The 15,532-nt window shown below is 38.2% G+C and overlaps 1 protein-coding gene across 2 annotated transcripts in view; it reads left to right on the top strand.

Moving 5' to 3' along the window:
- Positions 1 to 15,532, top strand: part of Scfd1 (sec1 family domain containing 1) — a 75,395-nt gene that overhangs the window by 43,487 nt on the left and 16,376 nt on the right. For both annotated transcript variants that reach the window (XM_027416294.2, XM_027416295.2), the window contains exons 15-19: positions 4,241 to 4,337; positions 6,813 to 6,883; positions 8,818 to 8,897; positions 12,382 to 12,444; positions 14,364 to 14,439. In XM_027416294.2, coding sequence (XP_027272095.1) covers positions 4,241 to 4,337; positions 6,813 to 6,883; positions 8,818 to 8,897; positions 12,382 to 12,444; positions 14,364 to 14,439 — 387 coding nt within the window. The remainder of the gene's footprint in view (positions 1 to 4,240; positions 4,338 to 6,812; positions 6,884 to 8,817; positions 8,898 to 12,381; positions 12,445 to 14,363; positions 14,440 to 15,532) is intronic.

Below are 15,532 nucleotides of genomic sequence, written 5' to 3'. Positions count from 1 at the left end.
AATTACTCATAACTAAAAGTGTACAACTCAACAGACATTGCTCCATCCCCCAACACATGGTTACTACTCTTCCAATCTGTCACCATGAAGTTTGACTTTTTAGTTTTCAATTGCAAGTATGCTAGGTTGTCTCTCTGATTCATTTGGCAGCATAATGTTCTCCAGTCCCATCCATTATATATACCTTCCATGCTCATTGTAAGCGCAGGGCATCATGCTCCTAACAGTATTTTTTAAGGACATGCAAAGTCGTCTTTGTATGCTCTTTTCTTTTTACATTGTTTTATATAATAGACATGAAGAAATAAGAAGGGAAAGTTTCAAAGGTACAGAAATTTTCTGATATTTTACAAATACCTTTATTAGCTGTAGCCCTTCTGTTTATTGTCCTGTTTTATATGTGTTTGGGTATTTTCTTTGTTATTTTTATTTATGTATTTGTGTGTGTGTTCACATGCATGCTCATGCCTTTAGAGACCACAGAAGAAGGCATCAGGTCTCCTGGAACTGAAGTTACAAGTACTTGTGAGCTGTCAGCTGTGGGTTCTGGGAACTGAACTTGGTCCTATGTAAGAGCAGCGGACACTCTCTCCAGTGCCACATCTTTGGGTTTTAATTATGAGCCTTTGTTTAATTTAGAATGGTTTTAAATTTGCCTGAGAAAAAAAAGAAAAGAGAAATTTGAACTTGCCTAGCATGTGTGAAGCCATAGGTTCAATCAGTAGTGCCATGAGGTGGGATGGGACTGAAACATAAAAACAGTTCCTGAATACCCTGCCACTCATGCCTATAGTTTCTCCAATTACTAATAGTTTGCATTGGTGTGTCATGTTTGGTAAATCAGTATTGATATTAATACATTCTTGTTAGCTAAAGTCCTTTGTTTACCTTGGAATTCATTTTTGTGTTGTATATTCTTTAAGTTTTGATGAATCTATGATAGCAAATATCTATTATTAAAGTAACACATGGGATACTCAGGGTCCTAAAATCATTCGTCCCACTGTTTATCTTTATTTCTCCCCAGACCTTCGTCTTCTGCTAGATACCTGGCAACCATTGATCTTTGTACTATTTCTGTAGTACCGTATTTTCTAAAATGCTGTGTCAGAAGGTTATAGGGCTTGGCCTTTTCAGATTGGCTTCTTTCACTTAACATGCACTTAAGATTCCTCTCATCTTTTCATGGCTTTTAGCCCCTTTGTTTTATTTCTAAATAGTATTCTGTTGTGTTGTGTGGTGTTGTTTTGCATTCCCTCGAGCAATAAATGAGAGTTGTGCTCTATATCCCTCTCCACATCTCATATTGTCAGTGTTCTGGAGTTGGCCATTCTAGCAGGTGTGTCATGATAGCTCCTCATTTTATTCACATTTTCTTGATGACATATGGCACATCTTTTCACATGCTACTTTTCTGGTAGGGTATCATTCATGGATCATGCCTTTGGTAATGTATCTGAAAACTCATTACCATATCCAAGACTATCCTTATTTTCTTGTAATAGACAGGATTTTTCTCCATCTTCTATTTGTTTTAGATTTTACTGTATGTATGGTCCCTTTCAGGCTGTGTCTAGATTTGTGTGTGGCTGTTTACTTGTCTTAACACCATTTATTGAAAATGGTGTTATTGTGTTGACCTTATCAAAATTTAGTCAATCATATTTCTGTGGTTCCTTTTTGAAGGTCTCTTTTCTCTTACAATGATCTATTGGTCAATTATTTCATCACTACCATTTTCTAATGATTATAGTAGCTTCTCAAATCTTATAGTCAAGTAATGCCTCGATTCAATCTCCTTCTTCAATCTGTTGCCTGTCATACATCCCTTGCTACTCCACATCATCCCTAAAATGATTTGTTGATACCTACATGTTAACTGACTGAGCTTTATATTGGAATTCTAAGTCTTTGGACTGGCAACTGACAGTATTGGATCTTTTTCTCTGTGATCCTTTCTTGGATCTTTTTTTGTGATGATCCTTTTTTGTTGCCAATATAATTAGTACAGTTTTACTTTAGGATTTCAGTTGTTCATTCAGGCATATAACCCTATATCCTACAATTTTGCCATTATTTGCTCATTAGTTCCAAGACTTTTTTGATGTTACTTCTTTGGGCAGTGTTGTCCTCTGCAACAGAAAGTTTTCTTGCTTCCTACTCATTGACTATGCCTTTTTTTTTTCCTTTTTTTAAAATTTAAACTAGAAACAATCTTATTTTACAAATAAATCCCAGTTCCCGCTCCCTCCTATCTTCCCATCCTCCCACCACCCCCACCCCCATCACATCCCCTATCCACTCCCCAGGGAGGGTGAACCTTCCATGAGGGTTCATCAAAAAATCTGTTGGTCATTTGGGGCAGGGCCTAGGTCCTCCCCCCTGTATCTAGAATGAGGAGAATATTCCTTTATGGGGTAATGGGCTCCCAAAGTCCGTTCATGCACTAGGGATAAATACTGGTTCCACTGCCAGAAGCCCCATAGACTGCCCAGGTCCCCCCAACTGACACCCATGTTCAGGGGACCTGGTTCAGTCCTATGCTGGTTTCCCAGCTGTCAGACTGGGATCCATGAGCTCCCACTTGCTCAGGTCAGCTGTTTCTGTGGGTTTCCCCAGAACGGTCCTGACCCCTTTTGCTTATCACTCCTCCCTCTTACAACTGGATTCCAGGAGTTCAGCTTAGTGTTTAGCTGTGAATCTCTGCTTCTGATTCCATCAGCTACTGGATGAAGGCTCTAGGATGGCATTTAAGGTAGTCATCAATCTCATTATAGGCGAAGGACATTTAAGGCAGCCTCTCCACTATTGCTTAGGATCTTAGTTGGTGTCATCCTCGTGGATCTCTGGACATTTCCCTAGTGCCCTATTTCTCTTTAAACCTATAATGGCTCCCTCTATTATGGTATCTTTTTTCTTGCTCTCCTCTATTCTTCCACTGTCTCAATCTTCCTGACCCCTCAAAATGACCTTTCCTTTATCATTTCTGATTTTAGTAATCTATCCTGTTCTTCTCAGGTACTTGCATATGGCTACAAGCACATCAGTTTAACTGGTCTTTTCAAAGGAATCAGCCTTTGGCTCCTATGATTTTTGTCTTCATTTCTCGTTTGTTTTTCCCCTTGTCTTCTAATTATTCTTAAACTAAGAACAGGATTTTGGGTTCCTAAGGTAGAAAGAATGCCTATTCTTTAAATAATAATAACAGATTTTTAATAGGGCCCTTATAGAAGTTAGGTAATAGAAGTTGAAGTCAATACATTCTTTGTTTGGCTTGACATTCAAGAAATGCATTGTTTTTTTTTTGAGAGAACAATGCCTATGTTTAAAAACAAGATGGTCAACTAGTGAGGCTGATAGTCTCATAGAAACTGAGAATTCTTACCAGATACCTCACTTTAACATTGTACTGCCCTGTCTCTGAGACAGGTGAGGTAAAGAAGAAAGGGTTGATCTTATTCAACAAGATGAAAAATGATACTTGTAGGAGCAGTACGAAGTAATAGTTGAGCAACAGGCCTCCCAGTGATGTCATCTCTGTTGTGTGTATTGCACAGCACTGTATATTTATGTCTACATTATGAACCACAGGGTTCCACAGTGCACATGTGGATCTTAGAGAATTCATGTCCAACATCAGCTCTCCTACTGTGTGGGCTTCAGGAATCACTGAGTCACCAGGCTTGATACCAAGTGCCTTTAGCCAAGGAGCCATCTTGCTAGCCCCATTTTTAGTTTATCTATGTGAGTGTTCATGACTTTAAAACTATCGCCTGTGTTCCATTGCACAGGAGTGGGTTGAAAAGACACCTACCGTTTCCTGTTGCGCACACATGAAATCCTTTCCTCAGCTTGCCTACTATGCAAATGTCTTTGTTCTGTTGTGTCCCGGGATGATCTAACTGAAAACAACTGATTATGTGTCTGCAAATCACTTCAAAACTCAGTTCAAAAGCAAAATACAAACAAAAAGACTTGAAAATAAGGGATCTTGCTTGTTGGAAAAACCATTAGAAATAATATAAGTAGGCTCCTCTTCTGTCCAGTTAGGGTGAAATGTGTGAACTACATACTACGAAAGTAAGCTCACAACCAAAGATATAAAACTAAGAAACTAAACTGTATTTAAATAAACTCTTGTTTATAAATTTGATTATAAAAATAGAAACTTGTTAGCAAGAGACTCTTACTATATTTTTATTACTTACTATGTTTTTGCATAATGTTTATTTTGAAACAGGCAAGAAAACTGGATGTATATTTTGAATATGAAGAAAAAATAATGAGCAAGACTACTCTGGATAAGTCCCTCCTAGATGTCATATCCGACCCTGATGGTACGTGCCATAAATTTGAGACCATTTACAGGGATGAACCTAGCATTTCAGTCTGGACAAAATTCAAGTAGAATTATGGTGTCAGTCAGTCCTAATTACAGGGCAATTAAATGATCTACCTTCTGCTGAAAAATTTAACATAGTAGTTCTTAAAATGGAAAAATTATTTCTAATTTAGTTTTTCTTTGGTAGTATTTGTAAATACTTTATACTCGTGTCTTTAATGCGATATAGATGGCCATCAGTTTCCACTCTTTCCAGGAAGATTTAAATGAATGACATTGAAGCCAAGTATCTTCAGGGGATGTTTTCTACTTCATTTTGGTTTGTCAGAGGGAATATCATGAAAAAAATTGTAACTGAAGGTCCTGAGTTCAGATGAGATCTGGCACGTTCAGGGTGGTATGGCCATAGACAGGTCCTGAGTTCAGTTCCCAGCAACCACATGGTGGCTCACAGCCATCGGTAATGAGATAGGGTGCCTTCTTCTGGCCTGCAAGCATGCATGCAGGCAGAACACTATATACTAAATAAATAAATAAAAATAAATAAATAAATAAATAAATAAATCTTTAACAAATATATAATAATAAATCATGGGTTAGAGCCCACAGAATAAAAAGGAAGGAATGATACCATATGGAAAAAAATAGGTGACATTTTATAGGATGTTTACATAATTTCAGTCTTTGTTTTTTCCTGAGACAGGGTTTCTTTGTGTGGCCCTGCTGTCCTGGAACTGGCTTTGTAGACCAGGATGACCTTGAACTAACAGAGATCTGCCTGCCTCTGCCCAGCTTTTTTACATGATTTTGGAACACTGCATCCATTAATGAGACTTTATCACTTTGACAGTTGCCTGAAACAGTTTACAAGGAGGAAAGGTTTCAGGGGTCTAGGGCCACAGTTGTCTGGTTCCTTTGCTCTGGACATGAGGTGACACCGAACATTATGGCCAGTTATTTGTGTTGGAGCAAAACAGCTGACTTCGTGGCCACCAAGCTAGAAGGCCAGCACGTCTTTATACAGCATATCCCCAGTGATCTGTTAGATCCACCTCCTGCTTCTCAATGGTGTCATCATTTTGTGAGTCTGTTGGGTCACAACTCTTAGGAACCAGTCGCTTCCCAAAGGCCTATCAGCTGACAGCCGATGCCCCAGTACATGAGCCTGCTTAGGACATTTTATGTTTGAACCATAGTACTTCTCTACAAATACTTACTGATTATCAAGGGAGAAATAGAAACTTTACAGTAAAGAACCGTAGTAAAAACTCATTAGGTAATCTCATTTATTGTTGTCAGTAATGAAATATACCAAAATGGTGTAAACCTAAGAACTTGACTAAACCTGCTGCTGACCATTCATATTCAGGAAATAAAGATAGAAGATAAAAAATAAAACTGAAGAATATCTGATTCTAAATCCCAAGAAGCTCCATGCTCTATCAGCTGTCTCATTTTCTTTTAATCTAGTTTTACTATTATCTTGTTGTGGCAGGCTTTTGTCTCTTGTCTGTCTGGCTGGTTAGTTGAATTTTGAGACAGAATCTCACTGTATAGTCCATCCAGGGCTAGAACTTACCATGTAGCCCAGGATGGTCTTGAACTGGCATCCTCCTTTCCCTGGTCTTCCAAGCTCTGAGAGTACAGTCATGCTCTTAGTTTTTATTCTGTGATGAAATGGGTAGTTTAAGTCTTTACATCTCAGGACACACTTTCAAGTGAGATTTATTAAGGTCATTTATTAAGGCCACCTCTTTATCACTTTGCCACCAAAGTGCACCCTATGGAAGAAGAGGGACGCGTGAGTTTCTCTGTAAAGTCCAGGCCTTGAGTTATAGTAGTACTCACTTGGAAAACTCCTAGGGTAGCAGGATCTTTCTTTGAAACCTTAGTTTAGTCTTAAAATTTGAGTTAAATATACTCCATTTCATGTTTTAATATAACAGTATGGTTTTCATGAACTTTGTAAAATAAAACTCTTCAGAGGGGACAGTTAGGTTTAGGAAATAAAACTTTTAAGTCAGCTAGATGATTTCATTTAGCCATCAAATCTCATAACCCCACATCTAGGGCAGTGACACCTCTGTCAGGATAGTTCTCCTCACCAGGTATCCTGAGATAACGTGCAAGCATGCCTTGCCATCTGGAAAGATGCTGGTTAGAGTTACACACTTACCCTCGCTGCATCTTTCCTTTGCCTTTGTAGTTTATGCCTGAGGAGAGATCTTAGCATTCTAGGCAGTTGGGAGGCAGATGAGGTGTCTGTAGTCACTCCTCTAGATCATCTTTCATGTTTCAGTTTCACATGGTTGTGGTTTTAGTGCTTCCTACGTCATCTCAGCTGAAGAAGAGCACATTTTGTTTTGTCGTATTTATACATGCCTTGAATTTTAAGGTTCTTCTAAGTTTTAATTATAATGCTCAGCAATCACAATTATAAGTCTTTTTTTTCATTCCTCCTCCCATGTAGCAGGAACTCCAGAAGATAAAATGAGGCTGTTTCTTATCTATTACATAAGTGCACAGCAAGCGCCTACTGAGGTATGTCCATTGACACTGTTGAGAGGAAGGGGTGCTTATTTGCAGTTCCCAGTTAGAGTTTCAAAGATAGAAATAAAGGATCACTGAAGACATGATATTTCAGTTATTAAAAATTGTTCAGGCAGATTCTGTTTAGTGCAGAGTTTTATACCAATATTCTCGTCACCATTTGGGAAATGCCTAACCACTTTTAAGTTGTTGAAATATGAGATGACTTCAAGAGGTGAAAAATCCTTACTTGTGAAAAATAACTGTTCTAAACTAATTAGCCTGGTGTGCTGGGCTTTTCAGAAGGTTGGTTTCTTACCATTTTGAGATTGTTTTAAAACTAGTGACTCTTCTAGAACATACCCTGTACTGTCTGTGTTCTGTAAAGGAAAGTAGATTGGAGACCATGAATTCTTCTTTACATTAACCAAGTATAGCTTTACATAGTAAGCTGTAAGCATGAGAACCTCCAAGATGCCATATAGTGGGAAATTACCAATACGGAGTGAGGTAGAAATATAAGGATATTTAATAGGGAAAAGCCTTACTTACAGAGCGACCTATCCAGCCAGCGTGGCAGCGGTCTGTATGCAAGCCCAAAAGTGAAACTGAAAGAGAGCACACAGTCCCATCCCAGTATCGCTCTACATCACCCTGACCACGCCCTCGCAAGCGTAGTCAGGCACACCTGTAGCCAGCCCCTAAGTAGGCGTGGCTACAGCTTCCCCTACAATGCCATTGAGAGATAATTCTTAATACTGACTTTGTTTTAAGTTGTAAATCTTCCACTGGTTAAAAAAAAAAATTATTAGCATGTTAAATCAGTATTCACTTATGGCCCTTTTACTTTGCTATAGACTGTATTTATCACTTAATTTTCTTCTAATTAATTTAGAAAGAAAGTGTGGTTCTTTTCTAGAAATAGCTTTCTCATCAGTGAAGGGTTACCTGTTTCTTAGACTCCGATGTCCTGTTGTAATATTTTAAGATATATTTTTAAACTTAATATTGCTATAATTGGACTACCTTATTTTTAGCAAACAGTTTCATAAACTTCAGTGTTCATTAAGAGGATTAAATCATGATTACCAATATCAGCTTAACCATTCTGAAAATACAAATAAATTAAAATCTCTGGTTGATGGTGAACTTAAAAGTTTTCCCTTGACAGGCCTGGGAGATGGCCTGGTCCATAAGATCCTTGCTTGTCATGCAAGCATGAGGACCTGAATCTGATCCTAGCATCCATGTTTTAAAAGAAGCCAGGTGTGCACCTGCAATCCCAGCACTGGGGGTGTGGAAACAGCAGGATCCCTGAGGCCATCCAGTCAAGCTGACTCCATGGTCTAGAGGTTCAGTGAGAGACCCTGTCTCAAAAAATGAGGCAAGGAGTGACTGAGGAAGCAACAGACTCCACACTCAGACACAAGAGCACATGCACAGTTTTTCATTTCCTTGTAGCAAAGTCACTATGGTGCTAGGCTCTTTAGCTTACACAAATTCACTTAGACTTACTCATCGGGGGAAAGAGAGTAGGGAAGGAAGAAACAATTTTAAAACAAATGGACAGCTGCTCTTCAGCAAATGTCTCCCAGCCCTGCGGTGTAAATGAGAAGAGAAGCCTCAGTATTTCTGGCTTTGAAATATTTTTGGCCAAGTTGATTCACTTCTTTAGAGCTTGTCCTGAAGAAAGACGGTCTGTTTTAGCAGTAGAGAAGAAAGTTGATGCACTCCTGAGGCATGACGAAATAGCATACTTTATACTTGTGTGATTTCTGTCCCTCATACTCACTTGCACAGTCATTTAGGGTACAACCCCAGCTGACATGATTGCCTAGCATTTAAACTCATGCCTTTGTATTAGAATCTTGATTAACCATGTAACAGCAAACACAGTTTTCTGTGAAAGGATGATGTTTTATCGCAGAGTTCTTTTCTCATTGCAGGCTGATTTGGAGCAGTATAAGAAGGCTTTAACAGATGCAGGATGCAGCCTTAGCCCTTTACAATATATCAAACAGTGGAAGTAAGTCATAGTTCTTTTCACTTTTCTATTTTGTTTCCAAGAAAATAGGAATGCTAGTAAGAAGGCCAAGTAGAACAATGCCATGGTGAATTTCCATGTCCAGTGCATAGCCTTTCCTTGTCTGGCCTACCATATGCACAACTTAAACCTATGTAAAAGAGTGACACCTTTTATCCCAGGACAAGCTCTATATTTCCCAATGCATAAAGTCAGAGATGAAATATTTTTGATCAATTGTCTCAAAACTACTAATTAAAAACTAGAACAATACCAAATTTAAAAAATATTTTGCTGAGGAAATGGCAAAATTAATTGGTGCATTTATAGTCTGCTAGTAGGAATACAAATTTTGGTGATTTTTTTTAGAATGCTATTAAAGGTTTTGACCTCCTGCTATTTTTAAGGTTTTATCCAAAGAAGTTATCAGAACCATACAATTTTAGCGGTATAAACCAACCCACGTGTCCAGCAGTAAATTGCATAAATACATGGTGGTACTTTAGCCTGGCCTGGCAGTACCCCTGTAATCCCAGCACCCGAGAGGCAGAGGTGGGATGTCCATCACAATGTCAAAAGCAGGTTGGGCTGCATAGGAAGACCTTGTCTATCTGTCCATCCTTCCTAAAATTGTAGCATTTTTATAAGATAGAATCCAACTGGATAATTAAAAATTATGATAGGAGACTTAATGGTATTAGAACCATTTGTGTTACTGTGCTAGGAGGGGAAATAGTTGTTTACAACACTATTTATTGATTAACTTGATAAATACTCCCAGCTCTCTATAACTATAGCTCTGCATCCATGGGCTACAAATATTCTGGGGAAAATTGCTAATTTTGGTGTTTGGTTTTTTGTTTTGTATTGTAATTTTTCCTTGAAGTTATTCCCTACACGGTACAGTATTATAGGTATTTACATATTATGTGCTATACATAATTTAGAGATGTTTTAAGTTATAGGAGACAACATATTGAAGTTGTATAGAAATACTACACATTTTATGTAAGGAACTTGAGCATTCAAAGATTTTCATGCTTTTGAGGATCCTGGAACCAAAGCCCCATGAATGCCAAAGGATGCTGTATTTCCTAATTGGGAGCTGGATGGGTAGGACCTGCACTGTCATTGAATTTACATATGTTGAAGGGACAGTTGACAAACAAATGAAAGAATGATGTTAAACTGTACTGAATGATTCAAAGACGGTCAAAATGAGTGATAAGACCTTAGCCAATAGCTAGTTTTGCTTAGCAGAGAAAATTTCTGGGTAGGTGAATTTGAGCCAAAATTAGGGTGACATTTGTTACGTTTGATCCACCTGTATTACACAACATACATTTGGTTGTGTAGCTGAAATGCATGTGTCTGCCTGGAGCGCCACATGCAGCTGTTTCCTCTGGCTGCTTTTCCTTCCAAACCTCTAAAACAATCATTTCCTTCGAAATGCTTTTTACACCAGTTTTCAGGAAATAGATTAATAGTCTCCATTGTGCATAGCGAAAGAAACATACCAGATTCTTAACAGTGTTTTTTTTTTCTAGAAGATGTTGTAGAGTGCTTTTTATTATCAATGCTTCTGGTGAAATTTTAAATTTTTCTTCTATTTGGCCATGTTGTTGTGATAGGAAAAGCACAAAACAGACCAAAACAGTTAACTGTGTGACAATATGTCATTGTTCTTTTTTTATTATAATATATGTAGAGTTTGGAATTATCGAGGGAAAGACAATAACATTATTTCATGCAATTGAAATATATTTTATCTCTAATGTGTAACAATTGTTGACTTTCCAATTTAAACTATTAGTTTAATAAATATAATTTTAGGAAATTGAGAAAGATATAAAGAAGGTAAAATTTGGGCCTCCAAGATGGCTCAGTAGATAAAAGCACTGTAATACAAGCCTAGAGACCTGAGTTCAACTCCCAAAATCCACTTAAACATAGAAAGGGAGAACTGACTCTGCAAAGTTGTCCTTTGACTCCATGTGTTCAGCATAGCATACATGCACACAGAACAGTAATAAATATTTTCTTAAAGAATAGGAAAATTGTGTTTGTTCCAGTAATCATGGTACAGTGTGTAATCCCAGCACTCCGGAGAGTAAGGCCTCCAGAGCTCAGGTATGTGGCCAGCCTGGGCTCCATGAGTCCCTGTCCAGACAGTAGGTTGATGTTAGTATGCATCTCCCGTTTGTAAGCACATTGCACTTTTTTTACTGAGTCAGCATTCCATCGTTTTGTTTTCTAGTCCTGCTTGCTACAGCAGCCTGTCACCTACAGGGTCCCAGCTAAAGCTGGCTTTGTCACAGTACTCAGCTGTAAGAGCTACTCCATTCTCTCCTCTTAGTTGTTTATAGTTTCTAATAGAAAAGGCCCCCTAGCTTGTTTTGTTAACAGCTTTGTTTATTACCTCATTTGTGAACAAAACTGCAAGTTTTGCATTTATTTTGGGATTTCTATCTTGATACCGTTAGATTTTGTCAGGACAGAAGCTGAATATTTTTAGCATTTCAACTACTACATTGTTTTGGTGATTCTTTTTTTAATTTTTAGTTTTTCCTTCTCATAAAACATCCTTTGGGTCTGCCCACTCCTGTTGTTCAGAACATATGAAGAAGCTAAGTGCCATGGAAAAAAATATGGTTGATATAATGTCTATAGTAAGCTAGTAGTATGTCATGGAGCAGGATTACAAAAGGATGCTGCTGACTCTCCTTTTAGACATCTGTGCTGCATTTTATGCACACATCTGTGAAGGGAAGAACGTGCACCAGCATCTTGGCAGCTGATTACCCCCCAGTACCGAGTTTTCTGGGAACATTCGGTATTCCTGAATTGTGTAGAGAAATGTAAAACCATTCTTGGGAGGAAGGTATTTTTTAAAACACACCTAAGTGCTGTCTTTTTCTGTAGTTTTTAATAGTCCTAGTTTAAAGAGATTATACACTTTTAGAAAAAGTTGAAAATATATGACCATGTACAATTACATATAAAGCTGCATGTGGTTTATAATGTAATTAGAGGGAAACGCATCCTTAAGTAGTGACTAATGATAAAGGAAGTGGCTCTGAACTGAGTCCCTAGAGGAAACGTGGCATTTCTTCTCCTGATCTCCCCAAAGGACAGCCTGAGCAGAGGTCTGTCAGGGAGCTGTGAGCTAAGCGTAGCTGATGCAAGTCTCCCCTGCATCTTTGATCTCTGCTTGTCTGGGTTATCGCTCCTACTTGTTCCTGCAGTCCCACTGCTGGGACCCTGAGCCTGGTACCTGCTGCAGTGTTGTGCTGCTGAGCTGCATGCAGCCCTGCATTAGCACGAGTTAGGGAATCTCACTGTTTTGATGCTAGCTGTAATATAACTAGTTGAAAACTATCAATTTTTTAAAAATCTGCACATCTTAGAAGTTAACCAGTAAATCTTGTCATGCCAAGACACTGAATGATAACTCTGTCTACTTGTAACTTTAAACCTTATTTTATAGGGCTTTTGCCAAGATGGCCTCAACTCCTGCCAGCTATGGTAGCACAACCACTAAACCAATGGGGTAAGTATGTTAATAATGTTGGCTGTTTGCACTCTATACTTTAAACATTCGTGTCTTAGAAACACAGTATCTTGACACCTTCCAGAAAATTTCAGTATGATACAGAATATGAACATTTTGGGGGCTTCCTTGGGTAGTTTTAATTCTCCTTTTAAAATGTAAGGGACTATCTTTCACATAGTATAAACCATTGGTTTTTATATGCTTCTTCTTGTAACATCTTTCATTTTTAGACACTATGTAGCTAAAGCTATTTTGTGTTGCTATCAATAACCATAACATAGATTTTTAAAGCTAGTCACTCAAGACCTACTGGTGACAAATTCAGTCCTGAGGGCTGGGGAATGATGCCTCACCCTATAGCAGTTCTCAGCCCGTGGGTTGCGACCCCTTTGGAGGTCAAATGACCCTTTCACAAGGGTGGCATATCATCCTGCATTTCAGATATTTACATTATGAATCATAACTATCAAAATTACAGTTGTGAAGTAGCAATGAAAGTTTATGGTTGGGGGTCACTACAACATGATGAACTGTTTTAAAGGGTCACAGCTATAGTATTTGTGCAGTTTAATTTGCTGAAAAAGGCAATTCTGGCTACTCTTTTCTATATCATACACATCTCAAATTCCTAATTTATTTTTAAAGTTAGAATAAAACATGAAGCCTGGAGGAAACAGTTTAGCTAGTATCAGTGAATCCAGCTGGCCTCCCTTCTGGAGGGTGCTATATAGGTTGCCCTGAACCCTGCCACTCCACACATGGAAGTACCTGACAGAAAGAATGGCTTCAGAGCCATTCATCCCACCAAAGGTTACTGCTCTTATTTCTGTTAATAGAGGGTTCCATCCTGTCCCTCTTAGTTGCACAGGGGAGAAAGGACAGGATAAAGGAAAGGAAAATAATTCTTATAATTTTAATAAATAGATATCCCAGCATTATATCTTTAAATCATATAGAATATGTAGAACCTAAGTTTCTTTACATATTTATACTTGAGGATTTAATGAATGTGCTTTAAGAAAATCTTGGCTAAATTGGAAACTGTTCCTAGCTTTCTTTCTTCTTTTTTTAAAGATTTGTTTGTTTGTTTGTTTGTTTATTATGTGTGCAGTGTTCTGCCTGCATGTATCCCTGCAGTCCAGAAGAGGGCACCAGATCTCATTACAGATGGTTGTGAGTCACCATGTGGGTGCTGGGAATTGAACTGAGGGCCACTAGGAGAATAGCCAGTGCTCTTAACCTCTGAGCCATCTCTCCAGCCCTCTAGCTTTCGTATATAGTGTAGAATTTGTCTTGCAAAGTACCCTTTGATCCAGATATGAGATTTCGAAGCAGAACTAGTATGACAGATAACTGTCGGCTTTCTTTGTGTTTGTGAAAAGTTCCCAATGAGGGCAGCACTAACTGTTTATCATGCTTAACATTTTTATGTGATGGGTTTTCTGTGTGTGGAGAGGAGGTGGCACACATGACGGAGTCAGATCTGGCTGCTGTGATACAGGGAGCACAGCAGCACTTGGCCTGTTTATATTGTTGGCAGGCAGTATAGTGTGTGTGAATGAACGCCAGAAGCAAAGTCTGAATTACTGTTTTCTATCTGATTATTTTTGCAATAAAACAATCAGAAATGTGGAAGATTCTCAAAGTATAATTTACCAAAAACTGTGTGTAAGGCTAACTTATTAAGATGTTTATATTGAGGACATCTCTTCATATAGTTTTTAATAATTGTTTTAGCACTATTTTATTAAACTGCAGCAGTGATATCCATACAAGCGGAGATGCTCACCACCATTCTCTTTATGAAAAATAAAGAGCAGCCTGTGGTTTGTGAACAGGCAGGCCTCATTTCAGCAACAAACTGGATAGCAGTCAGTACTTAATGAAGTCTTCTTTGTCTTTGGCCCCCTTCCCAGTCTCTTATCCAGAGTCATGAACACAGGGTCACAATTTGTGATGGAAGGTGTGAAGAACCTGGTATTGAAGCAACAGGTATGTACACTTGTCAGAAAACATTCTAACTTTGAAATGTAAGTGTTGATAGGTTCACTGCCCAGGCAGAGAAACTTCTGGGTTCATTCAGGTAAGAAATATGAGAGGAAAATTAGACCAAGGGGCTCTTATTGGCATAGTAAGAAAATTACTTTTCTGTGTAGTTTAGAACTCTTGACTTTGTTTGTTTGTTTGGTTTTGGTTTTTCGAGACAGGGTTTCTCTGTGACTTTGGAGGCTGTCCTGGAACTAGCTCTTGTAGACCAGGCTGGTCTCAAACTCACAGAGATCCACCTGCCTCTGCCTCCCGAATGCTGGGATTAAAGGCATGCGCCACCACCGCCTGGCCGCTGATTTTGTTTTTTTTAAGATGTGCTTATTTGAACTGTACTGTCTTTATTATTCAGTATTAGATATTCTCCCATTTTGTTTTATTTCTCTCATTTTTATTTTATCATAATTGGAACATAGTTGGCAAATCTAGGATACATTGTTTCATATCAGTGTTTCACATCACTACCAAGATACAGTGTTTTACTACTGAGATATAGTGTTTCAGGTCAGTATGGGGATGCAGTGTTTCTGCATCAGTACTGCTTAGGGGAGGTTTCAAAAGCCAAATTAAAAGGCAGTTGACCCAGATCTGATTGTCAGATACAGACCTGTTTTCAGAATGTTCTCTTTCCCTGAATTTCCTCCACACTTTTTAAAACCTTCCTCGTGTTTGCTTGTGATGTTTTATATAATTATTATTTGTGTTTTATAAATTTCATGGTATTTTGCATAAAATGAATTTCTGGTTTCAAAGACCCTTCAAATTCTTTATTTGAAGGACTAAATAACAAATTAAGAATAGTGAAAAATCTTTTCAGATAATGACATTATTTCCTGAGTACTTGGAAACACTCTTCAGGCCCAAAAAAGGGGATCCTTTAGTGGTATTTTCAGCACCTCATCCCCCGAAACACTCAATCTGCTTATTTTAACTAGCTCACAGTATTGCCCTGAGGCACCTAAAAATAATCCGTAAGCAGTATCAAAATTGGTTTGCTGTTACATTGTTTTATTAAGGCAACACAAAAAAATTGTTTTAG

This window comes from Cricetulus griseus, chromosome 5, assembly GCF_003668045.3.
Source record: "Cricetulus griseus strain 17A/GY chromosome 5, alternate assembly CriGri-PICRH-1.0, whole genome shotgun sequence".
In the NCBI taxonomy this organism is placed as follows: Eukaryota; Metazoa; Chordata; class Mammalia; order Rodentia; family Cricetidae; genus Cricetulus; species Cricetulus griseus.
The sequence above is the reverse complement of the archived record's forward strand: the minus strand, read 5'-3'. Positions and strand labels throughout refer to the sequence as shown.